The sequence below is a fragment of the Protopterus annectens genome, chromosome 16.part0, assembly GCF_019279795.1.
Source record: "Protopterus annectens isolate FY-2018-M chromosome 16.part0, PAN1.0, whole genome shotgun sequence".
Classification (NCBI taxonomy): Eukaryota; Metazoa; Chordata; order Ceratodontiformes; family Protopteridae; genus Protopterus; species Protopterus annectens.
The window spans coordinates 642,252,740-642,266,131 of NC_056750.1; the positions used below are offsets into that span (position 1 = coordinate 642,252,740).

Here is a 13,392-nt window from a genome sequence, read left to right on the forward strand (position 1 = left end):
GGATTAAATATCAGGTGGTGAACATCAGAGGATCTGTGGAACCTTTATTGCCGTATTCCAGCAAGCCGGTGTTTGTTTTGAACTCTTCTGACATGACAGAACATGCACCACCACAGCTAAAGGCTACCACAGACGGCAGTGCAGTTGGATTTTTTTAGTCTTCACTAGTTTTACAGAATGAAATGTCTGGTGAGTAGTGCCACTGAGACAGAAGTCCTAAGGGTTTAAGCAGAGACCAACTATAGTTTGTTTTTTTTTACTTGTGGCAATACAGAACTGTTTTCATCTTATTGAGCATCACTGCCTTTGTTGCAAATGTGCAAATTAATGGCAAAAAGTATATTCTACATCATTTTTCAGTTTCATTTTTGGACACACATTATAAAGAAAAACAGCAAGAAAGTTCATCTTACTTTAATTTGCTCACAACAACCTAAATTCTTACTGATGCTAGCATTCAAATTCTATAAGATAAACAGCATCAGACACATTTTCCCATACAGTTATGGACCAGTGATCAGTGCTGTATAAACATCAGTACACATTACTTTTTCTCTGACTTTCAGGTCTGTAATATATTGCAAGCACTGTGGTAAACCATTGTAGGATTATTCACAAAAAAGCTGCTTACTCTGGGGGGGGGGGGGGGGAACAGGAAATGGAATTTAAGTGCTACTTGAAAATGATGTGAACCCAAGAGCTCTCTGTGTTATACATCAGACTCCATGGTTTGACTGGAATCCCATGAATGGTATTTGGTTTCCGCTGTTGCTGTAAACACTGTAGTAAACTGTGGCAGTTCTAGTATACGAACGCCTAACAGATAAAAGATTTAAGCACAAAGACATTTTAATGAACCAGAGCAAAGAACAGGTTTGTGAAGCTTTTTAGGAAAAGGGGAAACACTGGAAATGAGAATGCACATACACAAAGAATTAAGTACCAGTTCCTTTAAGCCAAGACACCTGAGGGCCAGGTGATGGGAGTTAGCCAGATATCTGTGCTTCTTTAAGGTCATGGGAAACTGAATATTGCAGAAATCATTTGGATTTGGAATCCAGAGGAGTCTGCAGTTGTTTTGTGAAAGAAGAGAGAGAGAACATTCTGTTTCAAGAAAGGAGTCCAGCTGAATTGCATAGTTACCAGTGGAAGTCCAGGTAATATGCTGTTGGAGGTGCCTAAACTTGTGAATTACTGGAAAATACATTTTGTGTGCATTTCACCCACAAATCCCCAAGTGATAGACTATATATTGGTTGTCTTGGGTGTTTCCAGACAGACAGAGTCTTTTGTTCTGAGAGACAGACTTTTTTTGGCTTTGAACAGTTATTATAGCGGGGGATGCATTTTAAAGACTCTCATCCCCATAAAGTATTTAGCACATGAACTAAGTATTGCCACAAATGCAGCTACTAGACTGAGCTGTGACCTGTTTCAAACTACATTGTTTATTTCGCTTCACCTATTGCTATCTTTTTTGGTAAATGTTTTTGGCTAAGTCAGCCTATTTTAATATGCACCCAACCCAATACATTACTTATGAGAAATGTTATGTGTATCCCCTGCTTGAAAACTCTATGACACTGTAAAATTAGTTTCCCACTGTACTACTGTGGCCAAGAACATTTCTGGTAAATACTGCTCCAGTCCTAAGGCCGACATATTCACGTAGGTGTTCCAAAGGTAACGCAGAGATGTGACTTACCCAACTGGTCGCAAGATCTTTATGGCAACAATGATTTTCCATTCTTTATGTCTTGCTGTGTGAATCTCACCAAAGCCTCCACCTCCAATGAAGTCTAGGATTTCAACCTTTTCTGCTGGTACAATATCAATCTGAATGTCATCTGCCATCACAGGGGTGCTGAAAATACAGAAATATCAATCAAAAGCAATGCTCTGCTTCAGTTACTAGAGAGAGACGGGGTGGGATGGTTACACTAATATCCAATTCCCAAAGTTACAGTCGTTTTTTTAATTGGGTACACCCCCCCCCACCACCTCCGAGATGAGTTCACCTCCATCTTCCTTCCTTCCCCATCTAAGCAACCAACCTACTTTGCTAAACAGCTGTGACACATAATCTATAATGACAGTGACCTCTAGTGGAGATATTGTTTACAAACTTCTTACTATGGACAGATCTTAATTAGTACAACATGTATGTGCTAATTGGGTAAAGAAAATCATAGTGAAATCAACCACAATGTTGCAATTTACTGTAATCATCTGTGCACATTTTGGAACAAGAATCTCTTTATACAAGCAATTTTAATGGAAAAAATGCTGTCTTCTTACACTTCACTCCAGAAGAATCACAAAATGACTTTTTTGCATCGTCAGTAGCATATATGGCAAAGCTTTTTGTGTGAAGCAGACAAACGTCAGAAAGGTTTTATGAAATGCTTAAAAGGAAGAGGTCTTGTAGAAAACAAATGGATAAAACAATAGCTACTGATTTAATTTCACTGATGAAGGGGGTGCTAAAGAATTAATATGAGTGAATGGCTTGAAGAATTATTGTCTGTTAATATGGCAAGGGAATGGGGAATGCAGACTAGTGAAGTTGCAACACATCTGTACAGATTGCAAAAATTATTATACTGGGAACAGTTGATACAGGTGCTATTTCTCTAATGTAGAAACAATTTATAGAAACTGTGGAAGGATATGTGATTAAAATATTTGATTTACTGTTGACATACGTAAGAAAACTCAAACTATGTGCTGTCAAAAGAAAGGATTTCCTATTACAGGTGACATGGTGGTTTGACACAAGGCAGGAACCACCACTGCATAAAGTTATTAACATTTTATATAGAATATTTTATAGAGTGAAAACAAGCGATACTGACAAATTTAGACTGGCATCTGAAACAGATCTAGGTATATCAATAACAAAGCAAGAATGGAGGAAAGCAATGTTAGTCCATAGATATGACAGTAGATCCCAAAAGTTTTGTTTTCTTGCTTGATTGGCAGTGTTTGAAAGCTTTTTCACTCCAGCCAAGCTTGTCAGAAGGTTTCACAGAGTAAACCCGAGCTGTTGGAGGTGTAATGCTAGCATGCTAGGTGACTTATGTCCTACATTTAGAGAGTACATGTTAGATCCAGTAAAACAAGACTTGCAGGAAATATGTGAACAAATCTGGCTGGGTAAGATAAACGTTACTGAGTCTTAATTTTGATTAGTATAGTTAATGTCAGCACATTACAAAAAAAAAAATACCCTACATTGCTCTGAACGTATTCATAATGGCACCTCGTATTCTGACTCATTAGACATTGCTAATACCCTTGCAAATAAATGTAGTGCCCACTTCACCCCCAACAGTTCTATTTACAGCCCTTTAATATCAGAATCCCTAACTCCCCCAGTCATCTTTGACTGAAAGGGCTAACAAAGACCAAAAATACTTTCTCAATTGGACCTGACAATATACCTGGTTGCTTAATTAACAGTGTTGAGCATGCCCTTGAAGACACCTCCTTAAACTATTTAACTTAAGTTTAACCATTGGTTTTGTCCCTGATGAGTAGTCACTAAAGTAGTGATGCCCTTACATAATGGTGGCCTTACAGCTGACCTGGCTAATTACAGGTCTATCAATCTTACAAGCCTCATCTGCAAGGCTATGGAATATATTATAGCTGACCTTATTTATTTGACATTTGTTGACTGGGTTTGTCCATCTGGGCCGAGGCCCTTTTTCAGTGGAGACCCGGGGAGAAAAGCTCCAGAGTTACAAAATATATGAAAGTTACAGGAATAAAAACATTTGCAAATACACACACAAAAAAAAAAACCTAACAATGCAAAACAAGTGTACATTGATAATACTGATTACAGATTATAAACATTGTCGGCTAGCTATGTACTTAAGGCAGGTAGTCCAGGAGAGATTGAATTTAAAGTAAAGTAGAGAGAGGGGAAGCTAGTAAGTAGTAACTGGGTAGCAGTGAAAGGACAGATAAGAGTGCAACAGTAGTTGTTGACCATTCTACTAGTTAGGAGATAGATATAGTAAAGGACAGTTAGGGCAGGAGTAGGGACATTCTACTGGCGAGGAGATAGATATAATAAAGGACAGTTACGAGTAGGAGTAGGGACATTCTACTGGCGAGGAGATAGATATAATAAAGGACAGTTACGAGTAGGAGTAGGGACATTCTACTGGTGAGGAGATAGATATAGTAAAGGACAGTTAGGGGTAGGAGTAGGGAAAGGGTTTAGTGGGGAAGAAGGGAGGGTGAGTTTGGAAGGAGGAAGTGTTAGGTACTAGTAGGAGAAAGAGAAGGGAGATTGGGTGGGTTAGTCGGGGGCTGAGAACAAAGGCAGAGTTTGTTTAAGCCAAGGTGATTTCTCACAGTCTTTTTGAACAGAAGTTTGGATGTAGTGTTATGTATGTCTAGTGGGAGTTTATTCCAGTGTTTGGCAGGGTAATAGCTGTACAGGTTTTTGCCTAGGTTGAGTTTGGGTTTGGTTATGGTCAGAAGGTGTTGGTCAGAGCTCCAGAGTGACCTAGTTGGGGTGTAGGATGAGATGATGGGAGATAATGCGGGGCAGAATGTGGGCTGGTGTAGAATGGAATGGATTACTTGGAGTTGGGAGAGAGTAAGGTTGTAAGGGAGCTCTAACCATTTCAGTTTTTGTAGAGCAAGACAGTGGTGAGAGGAGTAGGGAAGTTCAGTGGCAAATTTTACTGCTTTGTTAAAGGTGGATTCAAGTTTGGCCGTAAGAGAGGTCTGCAGGTTGGCGAGACTCTAAGAGTCATAGAGAAGGGTTGGAAGAAGGTAGGCATGTGATAGAGCAATTTTTGCTTGAGGGGAGAGAAAGGTTTTGTTTCTGTAAAGAAGGCCGAGTTTTTGATGGGTTTTCTTGATGTTGTTTAGTACATGCTGGTCAAATTTTAGCTGGTCGTCAATGATGACCCAGAGTAGTTTAGTGTGATTATCCACCATAATGGGTGTGTTCTTGTGGGAGGAGATGGAGAAGTTTGGTTTCAGGTGGGGTCACTGTTTTTGGAAAAAAGAGAAGGAGTTTGGTCTTTTTTGAGTTTAGGATTAGGTGGTTTTGGTTGAGCTAGGTCTCGACAGACAATAAGCATTCCCAAGTTTTAGACTGGAATAAGGGAAGTGTGTCTGCAATAGTGATGACTGTGGAGTCATCAGCATATTGCATTAGGGATTAGTGAGGAGTAGAGCTAGATAACGGATTGGTGAAAATGTTGAAAAGCAGTGGTCCTTGGACTGATCCTTGGGGAACTCCCATCAGTACTGGAAGTTCTGCGGAGATAGCTGAATCCCATTTGACGGACTGGGAGCAGTTACTAAGATAACTAGCGAACCAGGAGATAGTGGCAGGGATAGGTTTAGGTGGGAGAGTTTGTCTAAGAGTAATGGGTGGTGGACAGTATCAAATGCTTTTAATAGGTCAAGAAAGAGACAAGATGCAAGTTTATTTTGTTCCCTAGCTTGAGCAATAATATTTATGAAATAGATGAGAGCTGTAGAAGTGCTATGGCCAAGACGGAAGCTGGGTTGGGTGGGGGTAATTAAGTTGTCTTGGGTGAGGTGCTGGAGAATATGTGTACACATTTTTCCAGGATCTTGGACAGGGGAGATAGTATTGCAATAGGCCTGTAGTTAGTAAGTTCAGTGGAGTTACCTCCCTTGTGGATAGGTAGAGTGTAAAACTTTTTCCAGATGACTGGAACTGTAGCTTCAGTAATAGATATGTTTATGGAGTTAGCAGCTAGATTTAGAAAACGTGGAGGGAGACCATCAATGGAGGGAGAGCAAGGTTTGAGCTTAAGGAGCAGTGATTTTATGTAAGAGGTAGATACTGTTTGTAGGTTGAAAGTCGGTGAGGGGTTAGGATGATTAGGGGGTGGAAGGAGGGGTGGTGTTGGTGTTGTTCATAAGTTTGCTAATGGACTCTATGAAGTAAGAGTTGAAGTTAGTAGCAGTTTGGAGAGGAGTAAGTGTGGGGTTTGGGTGGGGGGTGGATGGGTTTCCTGGATGTAGGATATTGTTTATCGTATGCCAGAATTTTTTTGGGTTTTAAAGGTGTGATTTAGGGGGGTTAGTATAGTAATTTTTTTGTCATCTTGGTTTGATTTCTTAGCCTGGTTACGAAGATGTCTGTATTGTTGTAGGTGAATGGGCAGTTTGGTTTTCATCCAGAGTTTCGACTGAGTGTCTCTCTGTGCCATTAGTGAAAGAGTGGAGGGAGTAAGCCAGGTAGATTTAATCCTGACCTTACGTAAGGGTGCCAGGGAGTTTAAAATGCTGAGGAATGTGTTGTTAAATCCCATGACTGCTTCCTCAAGAGGTAGATGTTTGAGAAAGGTCCAGTCAATAAGGGAGAGCTGATAGTTGAATTTGTTTGGATCAAAGTTTTTTTATCTTACGGCAGGTTTTAAATATGTGGGGTTTGAGGGTGTGCTGGGTCAAGCGGAGGACTTTAGTAAGACAGTGGTCACTAAGGGTATAGGGAAGGGTTTCGGGGAAGTGATATTTGTGAGGAAGGGATACAAGGTTCCAATCAAGTATGGAGGAGTGGGTGGTGGATTTGGTGGTGTAGGTTGGAGTTGTGACTAATTGGGAGAAACCATGTAGGTTTATGGAGGTAGTGGGGCTATGGTTCTGAGTGTGGACCAGTTGATATTGACATCTCCCATTATAATACTCTCATTGTAGAGGTCTGAGGCGAGTGTGGAAAGTAAATTTTCAAGTACAGTCAGGTTGTCACTGGGCGGGATGTAGAGGGGAAGCTATGTATAGAGAGTTGTGGGAGTTTATTCTGTAGTTGGCCAGAAGGAGTTCAGCAGGGGAATTGGGGGGCAGAGGAGGTATCGGAGTAAGTGTGAGGTTGTCTCTGTACAGGATTGCAACACCACCCCCTTTTCATTTTTTTGTTCTGTCTAGTCGAATGATGTTATAAACAGAAGGGAGTATGTCCCCATCAGGGATGTGAGATTTTAACCAAGTCTCACTAAGGGTTATTATATCTGGAGAGTGCTGTGAGATCCAGGAATGGACGTCAGTAATTTTATTTACTATGCTTCTCAGGTTGATAGAGTAAAAGGATATGTGTTTTGGTGGGATATTATGGTTAGGGGTGGTGGCATGTTTGAGGGTAGAAACTGAGGAAGCAGGTTGAGCTGGGCCAGGGTTGGGATGCATGTCACCTGACAGCAAGAGAGAGAGAGGAGAGAAGGAATTGTATGAGGTTTGGGAACAAGGAGTATGAGGCACTTGGGTTTTCCTTTATTGTGAGTTGTTTTGCTTGAACTGTATTTTAGGTGTGGAGTTAAGGTAATGCAACCAGTGCAGGGCACTGTGTTTAGGAATGAGTGATGTAGTTGTGTGAAGGTGGGTGGACAAGTAGAAGTGGGTGGGTGAGAGAGGGGTTCAATGGGAAAGGTGTAGGAGGGGGAGGTTGTATAAAATTGTAAGAGTGGAGGTAGCTAGTAGTGTCAGAAGAAGGGTGTAGAATAGCATAGTGGGTTGTAGATTAGGTGAGAGGTACTAGTGTGGGAAGAGGGATATACAAGGAGTAGTTGTTCGAGGTAGATGTTAGAGGCAGATAGGGTGAGCGAGAGGGGTAGGGGATGAGGTATATTGAGCAGAGAGTAAAGTAGGAGGAGGATGGTGACGAGGGGGATGGGAGTGGTGAGGAAGGGTTTAGTATAAAGGAAATTATGTCAGGGCTGGGTGGGAATGGGGGTAGGGTAGAGGAGCGGAGCGAGCCCGAAGGGCGAACGGAGCGGGCTAGCGCAAGAGAACTGATTACAACAGGAAAGTATCAGTAACTGCAAGACAAAATCTGGGCAAGAAGGTAAGTAGAACTCAAACTGTAAGGGAAAGTATAGTTTAGTGTTTTGTAGGAGCTATAGAAATGGGGAGTATGAGATATAGATATCTACCAGCTTTAGGTTAAAAAAGGGGAACAAAGCCTGTAGATAAATGTTGTTCCTACCTTTACCTTGTAAAATGCTGCCACCTAGTGACAAAAAGATAGTGTAAAGCAGAGATAAGCAATCCCTCTATCTAGTACTGTATTCTAGGGTTAAGTCGTACCAGAGGGGGGAGAGAGGCAAAGGTGTCTGTGGTAGGCTGCTGACAAACACACACACGGAAGGGCAGCTAGTACATATGGGTATAGATAATTAGTTCACAAGTTATTAGTTGTAGGCTACATACATTCAAAGTCTTTTGTGGGAAAGTCCTCACAGTAGTAGTTCTTTTTATGAAGCCTAGCTGGCAGGCAAAATGTCAGGGTGTCTTCTGGATTTGGCTGGAGATATTCTTAATACCTTAGTGGCAGGGATGGAGCACCCAGAGTGGCATACTGTAAAAGAGAGAGAGACAGACAAGTGAGTTACGTAAATAGAACCAATACGGGAAAAAGGTGGAGGGATAGGGTGGAAAGTAGGTGAAGTCCTGGGAGGGATAGATGTAGATAGAGACAGAATGTGGAGGGTAGGTAAGTTTAGAGAGGTAGCTGTAAGTAAAGCAGCAGGCTAAGCCCAATTGAGCAGAGCAAGGTAGGCAATATAAGCTCAATACAATCTACACATACACCACAGTTCAAGCTTATTACAGTACCGTAGTCCGTTTAGGGAGAAAGGGCTTGATTCCATTAGGCAGAAAGATTAATCACAAATAAACATAGACAGCAGAGCATTAATTGCATTGCTATGTCAAAAATACAGTGCTTCTGCAATATAGGACAGTAACCAAAAACAGTGCAAGTATACAATTACTGTACGAGTGTGGACACTGGCTTGATGGAAACATATCAGCTATACAAGGAAAAACAGTTATTTTGTAGTTTGAATACAATACTGTTCATTTGGCTATACACGTCTAACAAAAGCAGTTATTTTTTAGTGTAAACCCTTATTCTGCCCATATGATACGTCTAAATCTAATACTTCATGAGAACGCTATACAAAAGGCTTGATAATAGCCCTTTTGCACTTAGGCAAGCAAAGGTAGCTATAACTACATTGAATATGATGCCGTTAGGGAAAACTGTAGTCTCCACACGCCCTTGTTGGCATCCTTTTGCTGCTACCTTAACAACAGGCTAAGTTAATTTAAAATTACCAAATTTAATTAAAAATACCCTACAGCAAAAAGAAACGGACCTCACTAGCCCCAAGAAGAAGCTGGTACAAACGTCCTTGTTGGCGCCCTTCTGCTGATCGCTTAACAACAGGCTACGTTAAAGTAAAGGTATCAAATTTAATTAAAACATACCCCTACAGCACAAACGGACCTCACTGGTCCCAATAAGAACCTGGTACTAATGCCCTTGATGGTGTCCTTTGCTGATACCTTATCAGCAGGCTAGATTACATTACAAAGTACCAAGTTTAAGTAAAGAAAGAACATAAAAAAATCCCCTACAGCACTAACGGAACTCACTAGTCCCAATAAGAAGCTGGTACAATTGCTCTTGTTGGCGTTCTTTTGCTGATACTTTACCAAGTTTAAGTAAAAGAAAATAAATCCCCTACAGCACAAACGGACCTCACTAGTACCAAGGAGAGGCTGGTACAGACGCTCTCGATGGCGTCCTTTTGCTGATCGCCTAGCAGCAGGGTAGGTTAACTTAAAGTTCCTTACTTTAAGCACAACATCCCTACAGCACAAACGGACCGCACTGGCCCCAAGAAGCAGCTGGTACCAATGCCCTTGTTGGTGTTCTTTTGCTGATACTTTATCAGCAGGCTAGATTACATTAAGAATTATCAAATTTAAGTAATGAAATTCCCTACAGTACTAACATAACTCACCAATCCCAATAAGAATCTGGTACAAATGCCCTGGTCGGCGTTCTTTTGCTGATACTTTATCAGCAGGCTAGGTTAAATTAAAATTACCAAGTTTAAGTGACAAAATCCCTTACAGCACTAACGGACCTCACTAGTTCCAATAGGAAGCTGATACAACCACCCTTGTTGGTGTCCTTTTGCTGATCGCCTAACAGCAGGCTAAGTTACATGAAAAAACACACTACAGCTTACACGGACCTTACTAGCTCCAAGAAAAAAATCCACTGCAATATACACGGACCTTACTAGCTCCAAGAAGAAGCTGGTAGGTCTTTTTACAAATCCTATGTACAGCAAAAGAGGAGGTATAGAGGTCTATACTGTGTCACCATTCAAATCCTCTGTAACGGTCAGCACTAGATAGTATTATAACCAGCAAACCAAAATCAGCAAAAGTAGAATAAGGCCGTATACCAACAGTTACACACAGTTTGAAAGTTTAGTTCTGTGCTTTTAAAGCACTACAAGCTAATGTTACAATCAGACATTGGCAATAACCTATCGGTGGTGAGTCTGGCAACCGTAGGACCGATACAAGGGGAGAGAGGATGGTCTGTAACTAGATTTAAAAATGGTGCCACATACCATATTGGCTTCTTGTAAGCTTTCCAGGGGGGAAATCCTGTTAAAGGGGAGGGGATAGGTAGAGGGGTTGTGGGAAGGCTAGGGGGGGTGGAAAGTGGGAGGGAAGGATACCTGGGATGGAGGTGGGAAGGATATGTGGGATGGGGGAGGGCGCAAGAGAACTGATTGCAGCAGGAAAGTATCAGTAACTGCAAGACAAGATCTGGGCAAGAAGGTAAGTTGAACTCAAACTCTAAGGGAAAGTATTGTTTAGTGTTTTGTAGGAGCTACAGAAATGGGGAGTATGAGATATAGATATCTACCAGCTTTAGGTTAAAAAAAGGGGAACAAAGCCTGGAGATAAATGTTGTTCCTACCTTTAAAAAAAGGGGAACTAAGCCTTATAAACTACAACAGCAATAATAGCATCAGACTTGACCCCCCAGCTGTTTGGTTTGTGAAGGGCAGATTCTGTTTATTTAACCTGGTAAATTTCTTCAAAACAGTTACAGAGGTTGTAGATGGTGGCCATGCAGTGCACGAGGCATATCTTGATCTGGTCATGGCCTTCAACATAATTTCCCATTTTGCCACCATACAAATGCTGAAAGGTTTAAAAAATTAACCCATATACAGCAAGATTAATGGCAAACTTACTGAAAGACAGAACTCACACAGTGCAAGTTGCAGATGCCTCATTAGAAAATATGAATGTGACAAGTGGTGTCCCTCAGGGCTTGGTGGTTGAACCTCTCCGTTTTGGTATTTACTTCACATAACTATTTACTTCACAGAACTCCAAGCAGAAATCCAAGACTTCTATTTAACAAAGATTGCAGACAACTGCCAATTGGGAGTTGTTGTTAAGTCCCTATAGAATGCTCAAACCATTCAGCATTAACTCTCCTTAGTAAACCCTTGGTATACTACAAATGATCTGCTAACAGTGTTTATTGTCATCACTTCTGATACACAACCCCTTCCCTTAAAATACTGTACAGACAACACATACCACTACAAAACAAAAATGAAGTTAGGGACCTAGGTACTTGAGATGACAACAGTTATTATTAAATCCTTTTATAGCCAAGCTAATTCTCAAAGGAATAACATCAAGATCCAAAAATGTAATCACTCCCTCATACTCAGCATTAATCTGTTCAGTTCTGAGTACAATGCCCCCACTGGGATGAATCTCATTACGCATATAAAAATTAGGAAGACTCCAAAGGTTCCTAACTAAAATTATCAAAGTCCTAAAGTCCTTGAGTTACCAAGAGAGTCTAGAAGCTCTATTCCTTCATGCAGTTGCTTATAGACCTTTGAGAGGAGATTTCTGTCTAATTTATCATGTTAATAGAGACACAGATGTCCTAGACCTCCTACTTCTCAACAAGGCCGGTCAGTATCTCCAGCAGTAGTAAAATCATCACCAGCTCCCTTTTTTTCCCATTTTTTCTACAAGGGATCAGGCGTTATGTCAACTGTCACCATCTGTCTTAATTCAATACCACTCTCCTACCTTCTTCAATCATGCCTAATGAGCATTTCAAATGACTGTTGCAGGTCTTCTCTCAAACAACCCATCTCTTTGCTGCACGCCTTTGTTTCCTTTTGCCTTCTTCCTGTCAGCCTCAAACTTTCTTCAACAGATTGTCTTCTACTTTTCTGTACATGCGCCTGAGCTACCATAATCTGTTCTCTTTGACTTTCTCTGCAATTGGAGCTACTTTGGCTTCTGGTAAGATGTCCTCATTTCTTCATCTTTTCTACAGTGTGCATCCGACCACCTGTCTCAGGCACTTCATCTCCATCACCTATAGCTTCCTCAACTGCTCTGGCTTTACCGCCCAGGTTTCTATATCATAGAGTAGTACTGGTTGCACCACAGTTTTGTACACCTTACTTTTCAGCTTCTTTGGCATTCGTCTGTCATACACTACCCCTGACACTCTGTGCCAGCTGGCTGCACTCCCTCTGATTCTAGCATTGACCCCCTCATTCAGACTATTCTCCTCAACCAACCTTCCCAGATACTTGAAGCAGTTAACCTGTAACACTATTTTTCCTTCCATCTTAATTATCAGCTTCTTCTGATTTTGCCCTATTTGCTGCTATTGCAGCTATCTAAGCTGCACTCAGTTTCATCCCTTGTTCCTTCAGTTTTGCATTTGATTTCCCTATCCTTTGCTGAAGTTCTTGCTCAAGAGTCTGCCCAGTATTGCCACATTGTCTGCCTCCAGCAACTTTATTGATCTTTCCTCTCTGACCTGTTTTCTAATCTAGTCCTTCACCAGTACGAACAGCAGTGTGCTCAAGAGGTGAACCCTGATGCACATCCACTCACAACAGGAACCCCTTTATCAGCTGAGCAATGTTCATATTTGAGTCACTGGGTCCTTGTATATAGCTTGCTCTAATTCTATCAATGTTTCTAGGACTTCAAACCACCGCAGGACTGCACAAATCAGCTTTCTTGGGACCTTGTCATATGTATTCTGTAACCATAGGAATGCTGAGTTGGACGCTATCCTCATCTCTAGCTTCTTCTCAACTATCCCTCTCACAGCAAACAATGGGCCAGTTGTGTTGCATTCTGATCTAAATCTGAACTACTTCTCTCTCATCTTCCTTTCTACTACTCTGCGTATTTGTTTATCAATCATCCTTTCCAAAACTTTCATGCAGAGGGACAGGAGTTTGATACCTTGTGCTGCCCACAGTTGTGGCTGTCCCCTTTGTTCTTGTGCACTGGCACTAGTATGCTTATTTTCCAGTCATCTGGGACATACCTTTGTCTCCATACTGCTATGAGTACCCCTCAGGGCCATTTCTTCACTATCTCACCCAACATCTTGATCATATCTTCTGTGACCTCGCCTAAGCCTGCTGCTTTCCCCAACTTCATGCTCCTTCATGCTGTTCTTATTTCCTCTAGGGTGTACTCCTCTCCTCCTTTCATCACAGGCTGCGTCTGTTG

At 41.4% G+C, this 13,392-nt stretch overlaps 1 protein-coding gene across 3 annotated transcripts in view; it reads right to left on the minus strand.

Moving 5' to 3' along the window:
• The window catches only part of LOC122790867 (receptor-interacting serine/threonine-protein kinase 3-like), a 652,441-nt gene that overhangs the window by 577,249 nt on the left and 61,800 nt on the right, over nt 1–13,392 (minus strand). The window contains exon 2 of one of the 3 annotated variants that reach the window (XM_044058527.1): nt 1,706–1,864. The exons of 1 other annotated variant lie outside the window; for it this stretch is intronic. In XM_044058527.1, coding sequence (XP_043914462.1) covers nt 1,706–1,854 — 149 coding nt within the window. In that variant the 5' untranslated portion in view covers nt 1,855–1,864. Of the gene's footprint in view, nt 1–1,705; nt 1,865–13,392 lie in introns of those variants that run through there. One more of the 3 variants, XM_044058529.1, reaches the window with a different exon arrangement.